A 21,255-nucleotide genomic window follows, 5' to 3' on the forward strand; every position below is an offset into this window, starting at 1 on the left:
ATTACCTCAGATAGAGGAAAGCAGATATCACTGTGCAGTAAGCTGGGTGGAGGCCAGGGTGGGGGTTCTAACAAAGCCACCCAAATATGATCCCATCCCTCCATTTAGAAAGTGCTGGAAAGTCCAAGGCCTGGAACTTACAGCTGAGAGTGCACAGAACTTGTCTGACTCAGCAGAATCCAGGAAGTCAATCAGCTCGATCTCAAACAGGACAGTGGCATTTGGAGGGATGAGGGGAGGGCACCCCAGGGTGCCGTAAGCATAGGCTGGCTTGAACAGGAATCTGGCCAGTTCCCCTCTGCGCATGCTCAGAAGGCCCAGCTCCATGCCCCAGAGTGTAATATCTGGAAGAAAGGAGGTTCACTCAGCATTCAGTCCATCCATTCACAGGTACCAGTTTCCCTATGCCAACCCAAGCCGTTTGCATTGGGTGCCCAACTCAGTGCTCAGTCTTGCTCCTGCTGTCCTACTTTCCCCAAATGCCATCTTCTGCAGGCTCCATCTCTGTTGCATAGTCTGTTCTTTCTTTTAAGTTCTCTGCCATTAATGCCTGTGGTCTATCTACTGTAACTGAAATTTAAGGTTTTTTTTCCTTTAGTTTTATGTGTACTTCTATGTATGTGTTTTGCCTGTTTGTATGTGTGCCAAATTCATTTAATCACTGCCCACAGAGGCCAGAAGAGGGCATCAGATCCCCAGGAACTGGAGTTATAGACGACTGTAAGCTACCATATGGGTGTTGTACATTGAATCCCATCTCCTGTAAAAGCAGTCAGTGCTCTTAACTTTTGAGCCATTTCTCAAGTCCCACAACTGAAATTTTATTCAAACCTCAGGGCTCTCATCTCAAGCCTTCTTTTTCACAGAGTGCCTGTGACCCTGCCAAAAGGAGGGTAAGTATAATGTCACCAAGCAGACTCAGGTTACCCCTCAGAGCTCCAGGTTTTATTTAATTCTATCGTACATTTCTGGACTAGAGACCAAGGTCCCCAGCCCTAGCAAGGTCCATAAGATGTGGTCCTCATCATTTGAGTGTGGCCTCTTGAGAGGTGTGCATGTGTGTGTTGATGCGTGTGTACATGTACATGCATTCAGATGCTAGAAGACAGTCTCAACTGTCACTCCTCAAGGGGCATCTGCCTTGTTTTTTGAGACAGAATCTCTCATTGTCCTGAAGTCTGCTAAGGAGGCTGGCTGGCCAGAGAACCCCAGGGAGCCATCTGTTTCTGCCCCCGCTCTACTGAGATTATAAGCATATGATACTATAGCTGACCTTATAAAACAAAAACAAAAATCAACCAACAAACTCAAAAAACATGGGTTCTATGGGATGGAAAGCAGGTCTTCATGGCAAGCCTTTTACTGATTCCTTCTCCCAGACCCTGTGATATCTCATCTCACTATATGTGCTAGGAAGTGAGTGTTTACATGTTTATTTCATAAATGCACAAAGCATCATGCCCAGTGGATCCAGGTGTGGGGCTCATGTTTATCACCCTAACATGTCAGAGCTGAGCTAGGAGACTTCTGAGTTGATGGTAGGTGGGGGCTTCACAGTGAGATTCCGTCTTAAAAGATGCCCTGCACCTGGAGAGATGGTTCAGCAGTTAAAGAGTGCTTACTGCTTCATGGTGGCAACAACTGCCTAATTACAGTTCCAGGCGGCTTGCCACCCTCTTCTGGCCTCTGCAGGCACTGGGCACAAATACATATATACATAAAAAATTTAATAGCACCCAATGGGCAACTTAGATGCCAAGATAAACTTGCCAGGTAGGCTAACAGCCAAAAATAATGTCTCAAGAAGAAAAGTGACAAGACAACCTGGGTGCTTCCCTGAAACCCAAGCTCAGCTACAAACTCTAAGAACCTGTTTCCTGGATGTTGTGACAGTCCTAAAACATGGCCTCTTTTGCCCAAATGACCCCAGGTGACTTTACCTTCTCCAAGTTTCATCAGCCGAGGTGTTTTCCTAAAGCAATTAGAATCGAAAGGCTTGTCCATGTGCTCCAGATATCCAGAATATTTCACTAAGGCAGAGGAAAAGACAGCACGAATGTGAGGAAACCAGGCATGAGGCACCGTCAGAGCCATCACAGCAACACCACAGGGAACACTACGATTGGCTGTGAGTGGTGGAGGACATCTGTAATCCCAGCACTTGGGAAAGTGAAGACAAGAGTAGCCTCAGCTACACTGCAAATCTATGCTAGCACTAGACACCTGTCTAGTCAGAGATGCTGTCCGGGGGGTGGGGGAGAATTAAATGAGCTTAAGCTGCCTGGCACCCAGACTCACGGAGAGCTTCTTGTGGTGTTCTGAGTATCTGACTTTCAGCTCTGAGGTTCAAGAGCTCTCCTGATGAACCAAGCCTGCTTTGCTTCTGAAAAGCTCAAGGCAGGCAAAAATGGCAGCCATTTGTGACCCCAGCTCTAAGGAAGCTGAGGCAGGAAGAGGGTCAATTTGAGACTGGCTTGGGATACAGGGAGACCCTGTCTTTAAAAAAAAAAAAAAAAAAAAGGCTGGACTTGGTGATGCACAGCACTATGGAGGCAGAGGCAGGTGGATCTCTGAGGGTTGAGGAGAGCATGACCTGGTCTACTACATACAGAGTTGCAGGTTACCTAGGGCCACACAGTGAACCGTATCTCAAAAAACAAACAAAAAATTAAAACAGGGCTGGAGAGATGGCTCAGCAGTTAAGAGCACTGACTGCTCTTCCAGAGGTCCTGAGTTCAAATCCCAGCAACCACATGGTGGCTCACATCCATCTGTAATGGGATCTGATGCCCTCTTCTGGTGTGTCTGAAGACAGCTACAGTGTACCTAGATGTAATAAACAAACAAACAAACAAAGAAATCTTTAAAGAAAAAATTAAAACAAAGGCATATGCCAGCAACTTGGGAGGTGAAGCAGGCAGATCTCTGTGAATTCGAGGCCAGCCTGGTCTTCAAAGGGAGCTCCAGAACAGGCAGAGCAGTTACACAGAGAAAGCAGTCTTGAAAAACAAACAAAAACAACAGCAACAACAACCCCACCACTCCACCCCCAAAACAAAACAAACAAGAAAATCAAAAACACAAACAAAACCAGATAAACAACAACAAAACAGGCGGAGGATGTGGCTCAGTTGGTAGAATGTCTGACTAGCGTGTAGAAGGCCCAGGGTTCCATCCCCAGCGCCTTAGAACCAGGCATGTTAGCAGACAGGAGTAATCTAAGCATTTGGGAGGTGAAACAAAAGTTCTAAGTCATCTTTGGTTACATACGGTCTGAGGCCGGCAGACACGAGATTGCTTCTCAAAACCAAACCCTCTTCGTTCAGGGGAAACACAGCCAGTCCCATACAACGCCGTATTTTGTAAATATGCAATCACTCACTGAAGGTACTCAGGTTCCAGGTTCAATCCCCGGTACCTGGAAACAAACAAGACCTTGACCCCGCCAGGAGGGTTGGTGTACATTCCCAGGGCTCTGTCCCTAGCACCCTATATAAAACGTAGTGGTGGCCAACCATTAGCCCAGGACTTGAAAGGCAGAAACAGGAAGATCAGAAGTTCAGGGTCAACCTCGGCTAGAGCGGCAGTTAAGAGGCCAGTCTGGGTTGCATGAGACCCTGTTTCAAAAAAAACAAAAAACAAAAAACAAAAACTTAACCCAAGGACAAAGAGCTGCCAGCAGCGGCCTCCATACCCAGCACAGAAGCGTCAGGTGTCACGGTATCGCCAGTGCCCTCTCGGATGATGTCCTTCAGCACACCTCGGTCCCCGGAGATGTCCAACATGCGTTGACTTAGTCGCTCATAGGGAGACTGGTGGAGAGAAAGCCACAGGCCTCAGAGGTGGAAGCCGCTCGCCTCATCGCCTCAGGCCAGCGCCATGGTCCCGCCCTCACCTGGCCAAGGACGCCGTCCCCTTCCAGGGCTCCCGGGCCTCGGGTGCTGCCACCCATAGCTGTGCTCCGGGTGCTCCCCAGCTCGTGCTCCCAGGCTCCCCGAGCCCCGCTCCGTACCTGGCAGTCGTCTCGCGACGGTGGGATTCCGTTCCTGAGGCGCGAGAAGACGCTCATCTTGCCGCACAACTGTCGCCCAAGGCCTCGCCGGAAACGACCCCGGAAGTCAGGCACCACGCGGGCTGTGCACGAGAGAAATGGCACGTGATCGATCGACGCAGCGAGCATGCGCTGAGGGTCTCCCAGCACGCGCTGCACATGTGATGGCAGGCGCAAAGCAGGATGGAGCCCCTGGGAGGGCTTCGGGCAAAGCATTTTATGCGGCACAAAAAAAGCCTTTCCTTTGGTCTCAGTGTTATGCTTGGCGTTCTGTCACAAGTAGAACACATTGCCACAAAATTAGTGACTGAAACCCACGCATGCTCTTTGCCTCGCGGTTGACTTAGATGCTCAATAGCTTATTTGTATGTGGTCTGGCGATAAAAGTGGTCATTATTAGGCAAGCGATCTACGACTGAGGCACAGCCCCAGGAGGATACAAATACGTGGCCCTCCTCCGAACTAGGCATCCAGTTGCTTTACCGAGGAGTCCAGGCAGGCTTTCTGCTGATGAGCTATGTCTCCAACCCGAGAGTTCATCCTTCCTTCCTTCCTTCCTTCCTTCCTTCCTTTTCTTTTCTTTCTTTCTCTTTCTTTGTTCCTCCCTCCTTCCCTCCCTCCTTCCTTCTCTCTCTCTCTCTCTCTCTCTCTCTCTCTCTCTCTCTCTCTCTCTCTCTCTCCCCCTCTCCTTCACAAAGAGTATCTCACTATGTAGTCTTTGTGGGTCAGGAACTAGCTAGGCAGAGTACGCTGGCCTCAAGAAGTCACAGAGATCCACCTGCCTCTGTCTCCCAAGTGCTGGGAATCAAGATGGTTGCCACCACAACTGGCTCCAAGATTTCAGATGTTAAAAGTTCATATTTTAGTAACGTTGACAGAAAGGAGTCCCATGTCAAAGAGTACTGTTCACATCAAATTCACAAACAGACCCCACAAGATAGGGAGGTAATTCAGGAGTAGAGTGCTTTTGTAGCATCTTCAAGACTCTGGTTCTATCTCCCAGCAAGGCAAGAAACAAACAATGCCAATCAAGATGGCCAAGTGGGGAAGGTGTGTGCCACCAACCCTGACAGCCAAGACCTACAGGTGGAAAGAGAGAACTGACTATTGCAAGCTTTATCCCCTGGCTTCTCATGCATAAGGTGGCCTGCACCTGCAAGCACATACAATAAATGTTAAAATACATACATACATACATACATACATACATACAGGCAGCTGGTAGGAGGATACGAACCAGAACGGTGACTGTGTTGATTGCAGAGCCTGTTCTGGCAGGAGGCAAGGGACTGACTCTGCAAATTCTCTACAACTAGATTTTTTTGTTTTGTTTTGCTTTTGAGATAGTCTCATGAGGTCCCGATGGCCTTGGGTGTGCTACGTAGGCTGAGAAGGAACTTGATTTCTGGCCTCTGGTCAGCATTTCCCAAGTTCTGGGATTCTAGGTGTTCAACACTTTGTCCAGTTTACAACTTGACCTTGGGCATGCGTGTACACAAATGAGATGAAAGTTACACTGCGTGGTTAAGATCTGCTCATGTTACGCCTCGAGTGAGAAAAATCAGAGTAAGCAGTGTATTTTATCATTTGTGTGTGTGTGACCCAAACTTATAAAATGAGAAAAATCTAAATAAATAAAATACCTTTAAACTTCCTGGCTGAGGTATTCAGAAAGCTGCTCGTCATACAAAGCTTATACCTGCTTGTGCCCCGAGCTGGCGCGCGCGGTCTCAACCCTTCCCCCATCCTGGGCAAGGCCACACAATCTGCCTGTCTAGGTTATCATAAGGGAACCCAACAGAGGCTGCCGGCTCAGTCTCGTGGTATGTGACCCACTTCCCACCTGATTCTGGACGACCTTGAGGGCACAGGTGTTGCCGGGAAAGGGGAGGGGATGGGAGAAGGGGCAGACTCCAGGCAGTGGCATCTATGTCCAGCTGGCTGCCCCAGGTCTCCGTGTCAGCTTCCGCATTCTGGGTGGAAGAAAAGGCTTGAGTGACCAGAGAGAGCTGCTTGTTTGAGGCCCTAGTGGGAGGCCTGCTGGACCACAAGAAATCAGGTAATGCGTAGTGGGAGGGGGGTCGGGTTGCTGCTATCTTGGTCAGTGGAGACTTTGTTTCTGTTTTGGAAGATGAACACCCAAGGCTCCTTATCTCAGACTCTGTGAGGACAGTGTTACCATGGGACAAGGGACTTTGCTCTTGTTGTTCCGGATGTAGCTACTGAGCAGATACTGACTTACCAAACATGCTTAAGGCCCCCAAGGGGTCTATACCCAGAACTATTTAAATTGTGTATAGTGGGGCACACCTGCAATCCCAACTACATACAGGGTTCAAGGCCACCACTGTCCACAGGACCCCTATCCCCCCCCCAAAAAAAAAGTAACAATCTGGCTTTAAGATTGCTTAGGCGGCAGGTTCCCGGTGGTCCCTGCCTTTAATCCCAGCACTTGGCAGGAAGAGGCAGGCAGAGCTCTGTGAGTTGGAGGCCAGCCTGGTCTACAGAGAGAGTTCCAGGACAGCCAGTGCTACACAGAGATTCCTTGTCTTGAAAAAAAAAAAATAAACAAAAAGTGCCTGGCTTGAAGGTGTATATTACAGATTTCTGGGTCTCAAGAGAGACTCTCCCTCGAAGTCGAATCCCTGCCTAGAACTGGGGCTCTGGAACCTCTAGAACAGCAGTTCTCAACCTTCTAACACTACATACAGCCCTTCAACACAGTTCCTCATGCTGTGTGACCCCCCAACCATAACAAAGTATTTTTGTTGGCACCTCATAACTAATTTTGCTACTGTTATAAATTGTAATATAAACATCTGTATTTCCCCAGTGGTCTTAGGCAACCACTGTGAAAGGGTTGTCGGAACCTCAAAAGGGTTGCAATCCACAAACTGAGAATCACTGCTTCAGGACAATTTCATGAGAGGCTGTTCATAAGCAAGGCTCTGGGTTCAATCCCCCCAGATGCTGGGGTTACATGGGGGGAGGTCCTAGCTCAATGTGACATTTGTGGTGCTGGAGACTGAACCCAGGACCTCATGTATGTGAGAAAAAAACTCTGAATTAGACTTGCAGTTGAGCTATATATCCAGACTCATAGTGGCCATTGTTTTCCACTTAAGTCCTTTTTTCCCAGACGGGGAAACTGAGGCTCAGGGTCATAGTAGGCTAGGATCAGAATCCAGGGCTGGCATCCTTTTCTCCCTAGGCTTTCAGCAGTCCTGGGAGTGGGGAAAATATGACAGAGGGAGGGGGCGGCAGGATAGAGGACCGACTGCCACCTGTGTTGCAGCTGAGCTGTGTGCATGGCTTGGCGGCTGACTGTGCCGGAACTCCAGGACCAGCTGCAGTGTCCCATTTGCCTGGAGGTCTTCAAAGAGCCTCTGATGCTACAGTGCGGCCACTCCTACTGCAAGGACTGCCTGGATAACTTGTCCCAACACCTGGACTCCGAGCTATGCTGTCCTGTGTGTCGTCAGTCAGTAGACTGCAGCAGCTCCCCGCCTAATGTTTCCCTGGCCCGGGTGATAGATGCTCTGAGGCTGCCGGGGGACATAGAGCCCACCGTCTGCGTGCACCACCGAAACCCTCTCAGCCTCTTCTGCGAGAAAGACCAGGAATTCATCTGTGGTCTCTGTGGCCTGCTGGGCTCCCACCAACACCACCGAGTCACACCAGTCTCCACCGTCTACAGCCGCATGAAGGTGCGAGGGGCGGGCGGGCCGCTAGGGGGAGGAGCAGAGCAAAGGGCGGCTCTCCTGAGTGCTGTCTTACGTCTCCACGCGGTAGAAGAAGGCTACTGCACCAGGGCTCCATTTCTCCAACTCCATCTTGTGAGTGTATGGCGCACATACTCAAGCATGCATTCATTCATTGGTTTTTAATACTTATTTGATTATTGACTGCTTGACTGTGCACGCGTGTACCACGGCATGCACGTAGAAGTCAGAGGACAATTTGTGGAAGTCAGTGCTCTTCTTCCACGTGGGGGCCCCTTCATTGGTTTTTGAAGAGTTGCTTATATACCAGGGTCCTGAAGATCGCAGCTGCAGGAATGACAGCGAGTCCCTTGCCAGACTTTTCCTATTCTTTTACCTTGTGTCTCTGGCTTGCTTTATTTTGTTTTGCTTGCTGTCCTACGGATGGAATCCAAGGCTTAGTTTATAGCTTACGCAGTATTCTTCTACTATGCAACATCCTAGGTTCAGTGGTATGGATTTTGATTGTGGTTTATTTGTAGCTCAGACTGGCCTTGAACTCACTATACAGCCACTGGCCTTGAACTCTAAATCTTCTTGTCACATTCTCCACAGAGCTGAGATTATAGGCATGTACCACAATAGATTTCTTTTTATATTCTTTCTTCATTTATGTGTAGACACACATATGGAGAACAATGTCAAGGAATCAGTTTTCTTGTTCCACCACGATCACACATCAGATCATCAGATCTGAGCCACAACACTAGCCTTGCTTCTTCAGAGCTCCTAAGCCCATCTGGTCGAAAGCATGAGGGTGGGGCCTTTGTTCCTTGCTGTATTTCAGCATCTACAGCAGAGGTTCTTAACCTGTGGGGTGAGACCCTTTAGGGGCTGAACAACCCTTTCACAGGGATAGCATACCAAATATTAGATATCCTGCATATTAAATATTTATATTGTGATTCACAGTAGTAGCAAAATTAAAGTTATAACGTAGCAATGAAATAATTTTATGGCTGGAGCTCACTACATCATAAGGAACTGTATTAAAGGGTCACAGCATTAGGAAGGTTGAGAACCACTGATCTACAGCTACAGCTGAAGTGGTAAATGTTCAAAATATAAGTGTTAAATTTGTGAATTCCTCAGCCCATGGACTTTTACCTCAGGTGAACAGATCGACATTTACTATTTAATTTTTCAAATGTTATATTTATGATGTTTATATATAATATATTTATTATATAAGGCTTGAGAGTCATGTTTACAAGGCTGGAGATGTGGCTCAGATTCTAGCACTTGTCCTGAACCCCTCAGTGAAGGCCTGTGGGCATTGCCTCGAGGTAGAGCACCTTCCTATAATCCCACGGTGAGGGGTTGTGGATGTGGCTCAGCAGCAAGTGGCAGACAGCTTGCCTAGCGTGAGCAAGGCCCTGGTTTTATCCCAGCACCAGAAAGAAAAATAAAATGTATCTGTAATAGTTTGAAGGTGGGACTGAAAAGGGTTGGTTTGCTTGTTCTTTTTTTTTTTTTTTTTTTTTTTTGGGTGCATTTCTTTGTTCCTTCGACCTAGAGTATATAACACCAAGGATAACACCAGGGCTGGGCAGACCTGTGCCTTTCAATCACATGTATACAGTCGGTGTCTACTATGTACAGGCATTGTGCTTGTGCCTGCTATAGCAGTAGGCAAAGGTCTCACCAGGCCTGGAACATGCATCACTTGGGGTCTGCTGAGCTCTGTGTGTTGGATGCCCAGGCTAAGTACCAGTTGCTGACAAGAAGCAGCCTGAAGAAGGAAGGGCTTACTGTGGCTCAAGGTTAGAGGATGTACAGTCCATCACAGCAGGGGAGGCATGGTGGCAGGAGCAGCTGGTCACGTGGCATCCACAGTCAGGCAGCAAGGAGAGATGGATGCTGGTGCTCACCTCAGTGTCTCCTTTTCTTACAGTCCAGTCTAGGACCTCAGCCTGTGGCAAGGTGCCACTCACACTGGTTAGGTTTGTCTTCCTGGACTGAACCACTCTGGAAACACCTTTACAGACACACCAGAGATGCATACCCACACTGTCTCTAAATCTAGTCAAACTGATTATTGAGATTAACCATCATAGTGGTCATGGATCCTGTAAAATCTCAGGCACTCAGGGAAGTCTTTCTGCAGGAAGTGGACCACCAACCTGAGTCACAAGAAAGGCAGGTGGTGGGGGCGGAGGGCAGAGAGAGTAGCACCCACAAAGGGTCAGGAGGTGTGTGTGGGGAGAAGGGACAATAGTGAGGGCACTTGCTGCTTGAGGGCCTGAATTTGAATCTTCAGCACTGTGTAAAAAGCCAGGCATGACTGTGTATTTCTGTGACACCAGCAGTGTGGAAATAAAGAAACAGGAGGATGGCTGGGGCTTGCTGGCTTCCAGCTGACCTCTCAGTCTTCACTAAGAATAAAGCAGACAGGGATGGAACAGGGCATAGGACATCCTTCTCTGGGCTCCACAGGTATGTAAATGGGCATGCATACCTACATATGTGTGTGCAGTGCATCACACACACATACATGTACACACACACACACACAATCCCACAATTCAGGAGGGAAAGCGAGGTGAAGAGCCAAGCCTGGTGGTGAATACCTAATGCGGAGGCAGGAGGATCAGAAGTTCAAAGTCAGCCTTGGTTACACATCATGTTCAAGGCCAACCTGAGTCACATGAAACCTCAGGATATGAGGAGAGAGGCAGAGAGGGTACCATGAGGGGAGCAGAGGGAACAGGAGCTGACTATGGTATCCCGGGAATCAGAAGGGCGGCACCTTAAGATCAGCTACCTGTGTCTCTGAGGCCTTGGGATGGAGCCTGGAATGTGGTGGGAATGGATCCAGGTGTGGTGGGCCACACTCTGGAGGCTGACAGGACAGGATCAAGAATTAGACACTGCCAGGCGTGGTGGCGCACGCCTTTAATCCCAGCACTCGGGAGGCATTTCTGAGTTCGAGGCCAGCCTGGTCTACAAAGTGAGTTCCAGGACAGCCAAGGCTACACAGAGAAACCCTGTCTCGAAAGAAACCAAAAAAAAAAAAAAAAAAAAGAATTAGACATTATGACTGGAGAGAAGGCTCAGAAGTTAAGAGCACTGGCTGCTCTTCTAGGGGTCCTGAGTTCAGTTCCCAACAACCACACAACTATTTGTAATGGGATCATATGCCCTCTTCTTCTGGTGTGTCTGAAGACAGCTATAGTGTACTCATACACACACACACACACACACACACACACACACACGCACGCACGCACGCATGCACACACACATGCATACTAAATAAATAAATACATAAAATTAGAGGCTAGTCTGGAGCATATAAAGGGGAGCATGCTTAAAAAAAAGAAAACCATAAGCAATGAAAGCCATCAAACAAACAAGCAAACAAAGTAGCACTTGGGAAGCAGAAGAATCTGAGCTGGGCCAATGAGACAACTCAGCATGTAAAAGCATCTGCCTTGCAAGTGTGAAGACCTGAGTTCAATCCCTGCATATGGTAGAAGGATAGTACAAGCTCCTTAAAGTAGTCTTCTTCTGACCTTCACAAATGTGCCTTGGCATGCACATGTACACACACACACACACACAGAGAGAGAGAGAGAAAGAGAGAGAGAGAGACAGACAGAGACAGAGACAGAGACAGAGACAGACTAGGTCTCAATACACTATGCTGCCGTGCTGGCCTGGAACTCACTATCTTCCTGCCTCAGTCTCCTGGGCTGGGATATAAGTGTGTGACTTGGCTGCGTAGCTTCCATGACTCAGTTTCTCTGCATTAAGGAAGTGAGAGTGGGTGTTCCCTCACAAGTCTGCTGGAGATGCTCTGTGCCTGTGTGTCTCAAACGAGAACATCAGTCGCCCTGTATACTCGGACTTGCTGGCTTCTTCTTCTTCTTCTTCTAGAATATTTTTTAAGATTAGTTGTATTTTTTTGTGCATTCGTGTTTTGCCTGAGTGTATCATGTGCATGTCTGGTCTCCAAGGAGGTCAGAAAAGGCTGTCGGATCCCCTGGGACTGGAGTTAGAGACAGTTGTGAGCTGCCACAGAGGTGCTGGGAACCAAACACGGAGCCATTTCTCCAGCACCTTGTTTGTTTATTTATTTTATGTATGTGAGTACATTGTAGCTGTACAGATGGTTGTGAGCCTTCATGTGGTTGTTGGGAATTGAATTTTAGGACCTCTGCTCGCTCCAGTCAACCCTGCTCGCTCTGGTCAGCCCCGCTCGCTCTGGTCAACTCCTCTCACTCAGTCCCTGACCAAAGATTTATTTATTATTATACATAAGTACACTGTAGCTGACTTCAGACGCACCAGAAGAGGGCGTCAGATCTCATTATGGGTAGTTGCTGGAATTTGAACTCAGGACCTTCGGAAGAGCAGTCAGCACTCTTACCCGCTGAGCCATTTCTCTAGCCCAGCACCTTGCTTTTTTTTTTTTAATCTTCCTTTCCTTTGCCCTTTCCCATCCCCCATTCCTTTCCTACCCTCTGCTTCCTCTCTCCTCCCCCTCCTTCTCTTGCTTTCCCCTCCCCCACCTCTCCTTCCCTCCTTTCCTTCTCTTCCCTTCTCCTTCTCCTTCTCTCTTCTCTCTTCTCTCTTCTCGCTTCTCTCTTCCCCCTCCCCCTCTCTCCTTCCTCATCCCTTCCTCATTCCCTCCTTGACAGTTTGGTTACCTGTGATGCAGGCTGGCCTTGAACTCCTGCCTCGATGGCCTGCGTGCTGGGAAGACAGGCATGTAGCACTACATTCCCCTTTCTTAATGCTCTTCACCTGGGTGTGCAGGGCAACTAGAAGGCTCTGGTTCCTACGCTGGCTCTACTGTCATGGTGACTGAGAAAGACTTAGAAGGGAAAGGGTCTGGACAGAAAGAGAAAGCGCAATTGGCCAGCTACTCACAGGAGCACGGCTTCTCCCCTCCAGGAAGAGCTTGCAGGCCGCATATCTGAGCTGAAGGAGGAGCACAGGAACGTGGAGGAGCACATCGGCAAACTGGTGAACAACAGGACCCGGATTATTGTGAGTCCCTTCCCTCTGCCTGGGGCCCAAGATCCATCCACCCTGTTCCAACAGAAGTGTTTCCCACCTCGTTTTCCCCACCAACCCACATTCCCTCTTTCTGACAAAGTCTTGTGTAGCCCAGGCTGATCTTGGACTCTTGATGTAACTGAGAATTACTTTGAACTTTTCATCCCTAGACTCTTTTTCTTGAGTGCTGAGATTATTGGTGTGTCCCATCATGCTTAGTTTACGCAGTGCTGGAGATGGAATGCAGCGCTTCATGCCTGCTAGGCTGGTGCTCTACCACTGAGCCACGCCCCCAGCCCCTCCCTGGGGGATTCTAGGCAGGGGCTCTACCACTGAGCCACGCCCCCAGCCCCTCCCTGGGGGATTCTAGGCAGGGGCTCTACCACTGAGCCTGTTCCCAAACCCTGGTGGGTGGTTGTTCTAGACAATTGATATGTTCCTGACCTACATTTTCTGACTTTATTTTTGTTAATTTTATGTTAATTTTATTATTGCCAGTTGTGGGCACAGGGTTCCAGCACTGAACCACACCTCCAGGATTTTCTAATTTGCCCTTTGTAGAAGGTGCCTTCCACACAAAGCCGAGTTCAAAGAGTTCCCAGGAGGCTGGGGGAAGGTTCCATTCCTTATAAGGGAATTGGACCCAGTGGTCAGAACTGGTTCCAAGTTGGCTTTTGTTCAGTGTCCTTTGGGACTGTGATAAGACAGGACGGGAGTCCCAGAGATAAAGTCCCAAAGCTTGAGCCCAGCTCTCCTCCATACCCTGGTACCACCTGTGTCTGCTTGCCCTTGGCAGCTACTGTGAGGTACTGGGTAACAAAAGTCTGAACACAGAGCTGACAGCCTAGGGTGGCAGAGAAGGGGCAGCAATTCTACACATGCTCTCACTCCGCTCTCCTGAGCCCTAGGAGAAAAATGATGGAGATCTTTCCTTTCCTTTCCTTCCCTTCCCTTCCCTTCCCTTCCCTTCCCTTCCCTTCCCTTCCCTTCCCTTCCCTTCCCTTCCCTTCCCTTCCCTTTCCTTTCCTTTCCTTTCCTTTCCTTTCCTTTCCTTTCCCTTTCTCTCTTTCTCTTCTCTCTCTCTCTCTCTCTCTCTCTCTCTCTCTCTCTCTCTCTCTCTTTCTTTCTTTCTTTCTTGTGGTGCTTTTTTTCAAGACAGGGTTTCTCTCTGTAGCCCTGGCTGTCCTGGAACTCACTATTTAGACCGACCACGTTAGCCTCGAAATCAGAGATCTGCCTGCCTTTGCCTCCCTAGTGCTTAAAGGTGTGTACCACCCATGATTTTTTTTTTAAGCTACTAAAGGCCTGAGGGCCCTTTAACCTGATTACAGCTGGATGGCTGTTATTGTCCGACCTGTCCTGTTAGTATCCCACACTCAGGGTCTGGTAGGAAGCATGTAATGGCTGCCTGTTGCTTTCTATGGCTGAATTTAATTCTTTTTCTTTTTTTCTTTTAGTTTTTTGTTTGCTTCTTTATTTTTGACACAGAGTCTTACTACGAAGCCCTAGTTCTAGGCTGTCCTCGAACTCATAGAGACCTGCCTGTGTCCTCACTCCTGGGACCAGAGACATGTGCCACCATACCTGATCCTATTTCTTTTATTTTGGGTTATTACAAATCATTTTACTCTTTGGCTATCCTTAACAACAACAACAACATCAACAACAACCATCACCTGCATGTAGTGATAGCGCATGCCTTTAATCCCAGAACTCAGGAGGCAGAGGTAGGCAGATCTCTGTTGGTTTGAGGCCAGCCTGGTCTACAAAATGAGTTCCATGACAGCCAGGGCTACACAGAGAAATTTTGTCTTAAAAACAAACAAACAAAAGATCATTGATCTGACCAAATATTTACCAAGTTTATTTTTATGTTCAAGGTCAATTGAAGATCAATGTAGGGTCTCTGTAGGAGCCCTTGCTCCTTTAATGTCCTCTACCAATCACGCTGTGGGATGTATTGAGGTCTTGCCAACCAGATGGCTTCCTCCAGAAGTGTTGAAGGCATTTCATTCTGTGACCACCCTTAACTTCAGAGTCTCCACTCCTGAGAAAGTCAACCCTGGGTCTCCACAGCTCTCTCTGGCCAAGAGGATGAGGGTTGACTTACCACAGCGTCAGGACCCTTTGAGAGGCATCCTATTGTTTCCTGGAATGTAGCTGACCTGGAATCAAGCATGGGCCAAAGAACTGGCTGCCCCTATATCATCACAGGCAGTGGCCTCCAAGTATGGTTATTGAACAGTCAGAAGGTCACTTACACCCGTATTTAGGAATGAACAGTGCTTTCAAACTTAGCTGTTAATAACACTTAGATAAAGTTTGACAGAGGCACATTTCCAAATAAACTTTAACTCTGTTAGAACTTAGTTTCCTAGCTCGAAGCTAAGTGGAGACCAGGGGCGATGATCTTGATAAGATAGCAAACCTCCTTTGTTCTCTAAGCACTTTTAAAATTTTTATTTATTTATTTTTTTGGTAATCCCATACTACTTTTCCTAATAAAACAAGTTTATATTTCAGTGAAGACAGGAAAGTGTAGCTGAAGCCCAGAGAATGTGTACATCGTGTTTTCAATACATAACAGCTACAAGTGCAAACCAAACAGCCCTGAAGATAATTGTAATAATTTATTTAACTTTATTTTATGTGCATGAGCGTAAGGGTGTCAGATCTCTTGGAACTGGCATTACAGACAGTTGTGAGCTGCCATGAGGGTGCTGGGGATTGAACCCAGGTCCTTTGGAAGAGCAGACACTAATAATAAATTAAGAATTAAGTGACCAGTCTTAATTCTTGAAATCTGGGAACAGTAGAAAGATCAAACTCCAAGGGAGGCTATTCCTCCATTTGGGTGGAGCTGTAGGTTGCAGCAGAAGTCACCATGTCCTGGGGGAGGTAGTTTATTTCCCCCCATCAATAAGGACTTCTTGGGAGCCAGGCCGTGGTGGCATACACCTTTAATCCCAGCACTTTGAAGGCAGAGGCAGACAGATTTCTGAGTTTGAGGCTAGCCTGGTCTACATACAGAGTGAGTTCTAGGACAGCCTGGGCAAAACAGAAAAACCCTGTCTCGGGAAAAAAAAAAAAAAAAGACTTCTTGGGTCATTTTGTGGAACTAGACGATGACCAAGCAAACAACATTCTAAGAATGTTTAATTACATATCTATTTTGTCTTCTGTTTTAGAGTTTCAGTCGCACTATGAACTAAAATTAATTTGGTCTAACTTAACAGTTTCTGTTTATGTAACCCATCTTAGTCACTGTCCTATTACTGTGAAGAGACATCATGACCAAGGCAACTCTTTTTTTTTAAGGTTTATTTATTTATTTATTTATTTTATGTATATGAGTACACTGTAGCTGTCTTTAGACGCACACCAGAAGAGGGCATCGGATTCCATTATAGTTGATAGCCACCATGTGGTTGCTGGGAATTGAACTGAGGATCTCTGGAAGAGCAGTCATTGCTCTTAACCGCTGAGTCATCTCTCCAGCCCCCAAGGCAACTCTTATAAAAGAAAGCATTTAATTTGGGGTTGGGGTTAAAGGTGCATGCCACCACGCCCACCCCAATGCACAGCAAAATGTGCAATGATGACTCAATGAACAATCTAGTGATGACTCAGCAAAAGTCCAACTGTCTTCTGTAGAATGCAAATTATGGCTAAGCATAAAGGAAAAACAAAATAAGCCTGACATGGTGGCGCACGCCTTTAATCTCATCACTCCAGAGGCAGAGGCAGGCAGATCTCTCAGTCTAAGGCCAGTCTGGTCTACAGAGTGAATTCTAGGACAGCCAGAGCTACATAGGGAAGCCGTGTCTTAGAAAACCAAATAAATAAATAAATAAATACAGCCAAACATAACCAAGGCAAACCATGACCCAGCAGAAAGCACATCCTGACTCAATAACAACAACAACAAAAAAGAGCAAACCCCAAACCTCAGTCCCCCCAAAATCAAACCACGACTCAGTAAAACTAGCCAAATTAATTCAGTAGTGCTCCAAAGTGAGACTCAGCAAATCACCCACAACGGCTTAGCTGCTGCCAACCATAACCACACACTGGCTGCTTTAGGTTCCAGGGTGAGGATTAGGGTCAGGGCTAGGAATAGAGTAAGGTACTTGCCTAGCATGCATGAGGCCCAGGGTTCAAGCTCCAGTACTGCAAAAAACTAAATAAATATAAAATAGAAGCCGGTCACCACTAGGGCTCCCCAGTCCCATGAACCCGATACTATCATCAGCCCACTTGGCATGTAGGATGAGCCCCTTCAGGACAGGCCAGAAAGACATGCCCTGGGGATGCTGGGACCAGCCATTCAGCTTGGTTGTGGCTGCACTGTGACTGGCCCTCCTGTCTTAGAATGAGTCCGATGTCTTCAGCTGGGTGATCCGAAGGGAGTTCCAGGAGCTGCACCACCTGGTGGATGAAGAGAAAGCCCGCTGCCTGGAGGGGCTTGAGGGCCATACTCGTGGCCTGGTGGCCTCCCTGGACATGCAGCTGGAGCAGGCTCAGGGTACACAAGAGCGACTGGCTCAGGCTGAGCAGGTGCTGGAGCAGTTTGGGAACGAGAGTCACCATGAGTTCATCCGGGTAAGTGGACAAGAGTGTGGTCCCCAGCTTTCTCCTCAACAATGCAGAGTTTGGCTACAGCAGTAACCTCCTGTCCCTCTCTTTCTTCCAGAAGTTCCACTCTATGGCCTCCAGGTAACAACCTCAACTGAAGCTGCTGGGAGAGAGGTCAGCCAGTGTGTGCAGTTGCTGGGACACAGGCATCCCATCTCTGTGCTTCCTTCATGTGCTCTAACCTTAAGCTGCTCTCCATGTGTGCCTGCCACTGAGCACAAGGAAAATAATGGCAGTCAAGTGTCTGCCATTGGGGTTCTCACAGACCAGTCGTGCAGACTGGTCCCAACCCTGTGGTGGCTATAGCAACAGATAATTGCCTCAAGCTATGACAATGCTGTGGAGGAAGGTGATGGCTAGGGACTGGTGTGACAGCCAAGAAAGCCGAGGTGTGCAGGCAGACAGAGAAATGAGAGTGACATGTGTGCAGAGCACAGGGTGCGGAGAAGTTCATCCGTGGAGTCAACTATTACGTGTGAGGAAGGAGATGTCCCAGGCAGGGACAACCAGAGTGAGGGACCTTGACGTACACTCTTCAGACCTCGGGAGGGGAAAGTTAGTGAGTGCTGGAAAACTCAACAGCTCCTGAGCCCATCCTGTCCATGTGTGGCTCCTTGTTTTCTTTCTTCCTGATTCTTATTTTATGTGTATGAGTGTTTTGCCTGCATATATGTCAGTGTGAAGAGCCCACAGAAGCCAAAGACAGCATTGGATTCCCAGGAACTGGAGTTACAGATGGTTGTAAGCTGCCATGTGGGTGCTGCGTATCGAACCTGGGTCCTCTAGAAGACCAGACAGTGTTCTTAACCACTTAGCCAGCCACCTCTCTAGTTTTCTTTAGGTGTTGGTGTGCATGCACATTTATGGGTGTGGAGGCCAGAAGCCAGCCCTGGCGGTTGTAAAGACACTGTCCAGTTTGAGTTTTTGAGATATGGCCTCTCACTAGCCTGGAGCTCACCAAGTAGGCTAGGCTGACTCGTCAGAGAGCCCCGGGGATCTGTCTGCCTCTGCTTTCCCGGTATTTACTGCACTTGGCCTTTTAGATTTATCCTCTTATTTTATGTGATGCTGTGCAGACATGTCTGTGTACCAACTGTGTGTTCCATGAGTGAAGAGGTCAGAAGAGGGAGATGGATCCGGGGGAACTGGAGTTGCAGACCGTTGTCATCTGCCTTGTGTATGCTGGCAACTGAACCCAGGTCCTCTGCAAGAGCAACCAGTGCCAGTGAGCTCTGTCTTTAGCCACCATGACCAGTGGGTTCTGGGGACTGAACTCAGGTCGTCATTCTTGCCAGGCAGACAATTTACCCAGTGAGCCACCTTCCAGCCTGTGCTCCTGCATTTCTTTAGTCTTTGGGGTCACATGCCTACAGAGCACAGATAGAAATGAATAGACAAGTTGCTGGGAGCAGAATCAGGTTACCTGATGGAGTGGGTCTCAGGTGTCAGCACACATGAGAAACACCTGGCAGGCTGGCTAAAACACATTGTACAACTTTCCCAGGGTGATCAGTTTCTGATGAGCAGATCTGGGGCAGGGCCCGAAGGCTCTGCATCTCTAACAAGTTCCAGGAAAGTCGGACTTGTTTCCCCAGCCCCGTGCTCTGTGAACACCTGCTGTACTAGTGACCTTGCCTTGCCGAGACCACATTACCTGATGCAAGTGACCTAAGGGAGGAGGCGTTTGTTTTGGTTTCAGAGGGTCAGGGAGGTGTGACAGTATTTAGAGCTTGTTCCCATGCTGGCAGATAGGAAGTAGAGAGAGAAGACTGAAGCCAGAAGTGGGGACAACCTTCAAAGACTTATTCCCACCAGCCAGACCCCACCTCTTTCTAAAGAGTTCTACCAGCTGGGAACCAAATTTCAGAACATGAGCCTGTGGGAGATGCTTCCAGGTCTATCTACAGCAGCAGCTGTGCAGCATCCCCACTGTGTCCTGCATGGCATGGTTCTGGAAACCTGACATGGCATCGAGTGAATGAAGAGAGGACAAGTTCATAGACACGCACAGGCAGAAAAGCTGGGCTCGGGTGGGACACGCACACTCTGAGGCAGTGGCGTCAACCTCACAGCAACCTGGGGTCCTGGCATGCTTGCTATGTGCAGAGTGGGGGTGGGTGGGAGTTAGCAGGAGGTGTCTACAGGCCAGCAGTCTCAAACATCTGGAAGCTGCAGGTTTTGCACACACGAGTCAATCTTTTGTCAACACTTGGTCTGGGACAAGAGGAAGGTTTTGGCATCCCCTGAGCTTCACCTTGGGGGAAGGCTTTGCCATTCCAGGGGTCTGAAACATTGAGGTCCTTGACTTGGGCCACACACAAGTCAACAACTGCACCCCCTCAAGACTTCATCTGCACTTTGCACATTTCCTCAGGGCCTTCCTCAGCTCCCTGACAATCCCAGTTCTAGGAAGCAGGCATGTTCTCCAGGAAGGAGGCTTGAGAGGAAAGGGTGCTACGAATGTGTGGCCTGGGTGGTGACTTTAGTCCTGTAGACCCCCACATGAGGAGGAGGGTGGGAGGCAGTCTTGATGCAGACTGGAACCCATGTCCACAGGGCAGAGGTCCAGCAGGCTCGGCCTTTGGAAGGCGTATTCAGCCCAGTCTCCTTCAAGGCAGCTCTCCACCAGGCTGACGTCAAACTGACCGTGTGGAAGAGACTCTTCCGGAAGGTTCTGCCAGGTGAGGCCCCAAATTCTTATCCTCCCAATTCATCAAGGGTACCAAGAAGCATGGAGAGAACTTAAAGGGGGCCTGTGTGGGGGTGGAGAGATGTGGGTGTGGCTGTGTAGGCACACACATTTGCAACGCAGTAAACCTGTTCCATAGCCGAACTCCTTCACAAGTGGCCACGTCTAATGTGCTCCGCAGGCCCGATCCGCCCACCCACTTGCCCATCTCATCCACTTACCCGCTACCCCACCTATCCCTCATCCCTTCCATACACACGGCCCTGTGTCTGCCCCTCCCAGCATGGGAACAGAGTCAGCATAGTTCCTGTACCTGAGGACTCAGCCTGCCATTGCCTCCTGGGCAGGGTCTGCGGTTTCTCTGTGAGCCAACCACAGGCCTCTTTCTCTCTAGCTCCAGCATCTCTCAAGCTGGACCCGGCTACTGCCCACCCTCTGCTGGAGCTCTCTAAGGGCAACACAGTGGTGCATTGTGGCCTCCTTGCCCAGAGACGAGCCAGCCAACCCGAGCGCTTCGACTACAGCACCTGTGTCCTGGCTAGCAAGGGCTTCTCTTGGGGTCGCCACTACTGGGAAGTGGTGGTGGGGAACAAGAGTGACTGGCGCTTGGGGGTCATCAAGGGCACAGCCAGCCGCAAAGGCAAGCTGAACAAGTCCCCAGAGCACGGTGTATGGCTAATTGGCCTGAAAGAGGGTCGGGTGTATGAGGCTTTTGGCTGCCCACGGCTGCCACTGCCTGTGGCTGGCCACCCTCATCGCATCGGTGTCTACTTACACTATGAGCAGGGTGAGCTCACGTTCTTTGACGCTGACCGTCCTGATGATCTGCGGACACTCTACACTTTCCAGGCTGACTTCCAGGGCAAGCTGTACCCTATCCTGGACACATGTTGGCATGAGAGGGGCAGCAACTCACTGCCCATGGTACTGCCCCCACCCAGTGGGCCTGGGCACTTCACACTGGGACAGGTATAGGCTGTCCTGGTCTGTCTTGCAAGACAAAGGGATTTGAGGGCTTCCGCTGGGTCTCAGTGTTTGGACTGCTTGAAAAGGTTCTTCACACCCGCGTGTCCCCAGAACATTTATATCAGGAGATATAGCCTCTTCCTCACCAC

The 21,255-nt window shown here is 48.9% G+C and overlaps 2 protein-coding genes across 6 annotated transcripts in view; one reads left to right on the plus strand and one right to left on the minus strand.

Moving 5' to 3' along the window:
- Positions 1–5,941, minus strand: part of Fkbp6 (FKBP prolyl isomerase family member 6 (inactive)) — a 61,937-nt gene extending 55,996 nt beyond the window's left edge. Inside the window, exons 1-5 of one of the 4 annotated variants that reach the window (XM_021163151.2) lie at positions 5,895–5,941; positions 4,013–4,134; positions 3,695–3,812; positions 1,941–2,030; positions 142–344 (exon numbers count right to left, since the gene is read on the minus strand). In XM_021163151.2, coding sequence (XP_021018810.1) covers positions 142–344; positions 1,941–2,030; positions 3,695–3,812; positions 4,013–4,069 — 468 coding nt within the window. In that variant the 5' untranslated portion in view covers positions 4,070–4,134; positions 5,895–5,941. Of the gene's footprint in view, positions 1–141; positions 345–1,940; positions 2,031–3,694; positions 3,813–3,895; positions 3,992–4,012; positions 4,135–5,288; positions 5,386–5,894 lie in introns of those variants that run through there. The other 3 variants (XM_021163155.2, XM_021163147.2, XM_021163153.2) reach the window with 3 other exon arrangements.
- Positions 5,942–7,359: 1,418 nt separating this feature from the next.
- Positions 7,360–21,115, plus strand: Trim50 (tripartite motif containing 50). 2 transcript variants are annotated; one of them, XM_085836327.1, is made up of 6 exons: positions 7,360–7,758; positions 12,712–12,807; positions 17,188–17,418; positions 17,510–17,532; positions 20,008–20,132; positions 20,535–21,115. In XM_085836327.1, exons 1-6 carry the CDS (start codon positions 7,360–7,362, stop codon positions 21,113–21,115), a joined length of 1,455 nt encoding a protein of 484 aa, XP_085692453.1. The 2 variants fall into 2 exon arrangements, with proteins under 2 accessions (XP_085692453.1, XP_085692454.1); XM_085836328.1 differs by having other exon boundaries at positions 17,513–17,532.
- The last annotated feature ends 140 nt before the right edge of the window (positions 21,116–21,255 follow it).

The sequence above is a fragment of the Mus caroli genome, unplaced genomic scaffold (genome assembly GCF_978045245.1).
Source record: "Mus caroli unplaced genomic scaffold, Mus_caroli_1 scaffold_4, whole genome shotgun sequence".
NCBI classification, from domain to species: Eukaryota; Metazoa; Chordata; class Mammalia; order Rodentia; family Muridae; genus Mus; species Mus caroli.

What these genes read in the sequence shown, in the direction of transcription:
- Trim50 (XM_085836327.1), top strand. Translation starts at nt 7,360, where the DNA reads ATGGCTTGGCGGCTGACTGTGCCGGAACTCCAGGACCAGCTGCAGTGT. An exon ending in ACAACAGGACCCGGATTATT is followed by an intron (nt 12,808 to 17,187) that starts GTGAGTCCCTTC and finishes CTCCTGTCTTAG; the next exon opens with AATGAGTCCGATGTCTTCAG. An exon ending in CTTCCGGAAGGTTCTGCCAG is followed by an intron (nt 20,133 to 20,534) that starts GTGAGGCCCCAA and finishes CTTTCTCTCTAG; the next exon opens with CTCCAGCATCTCTCAAGCTG.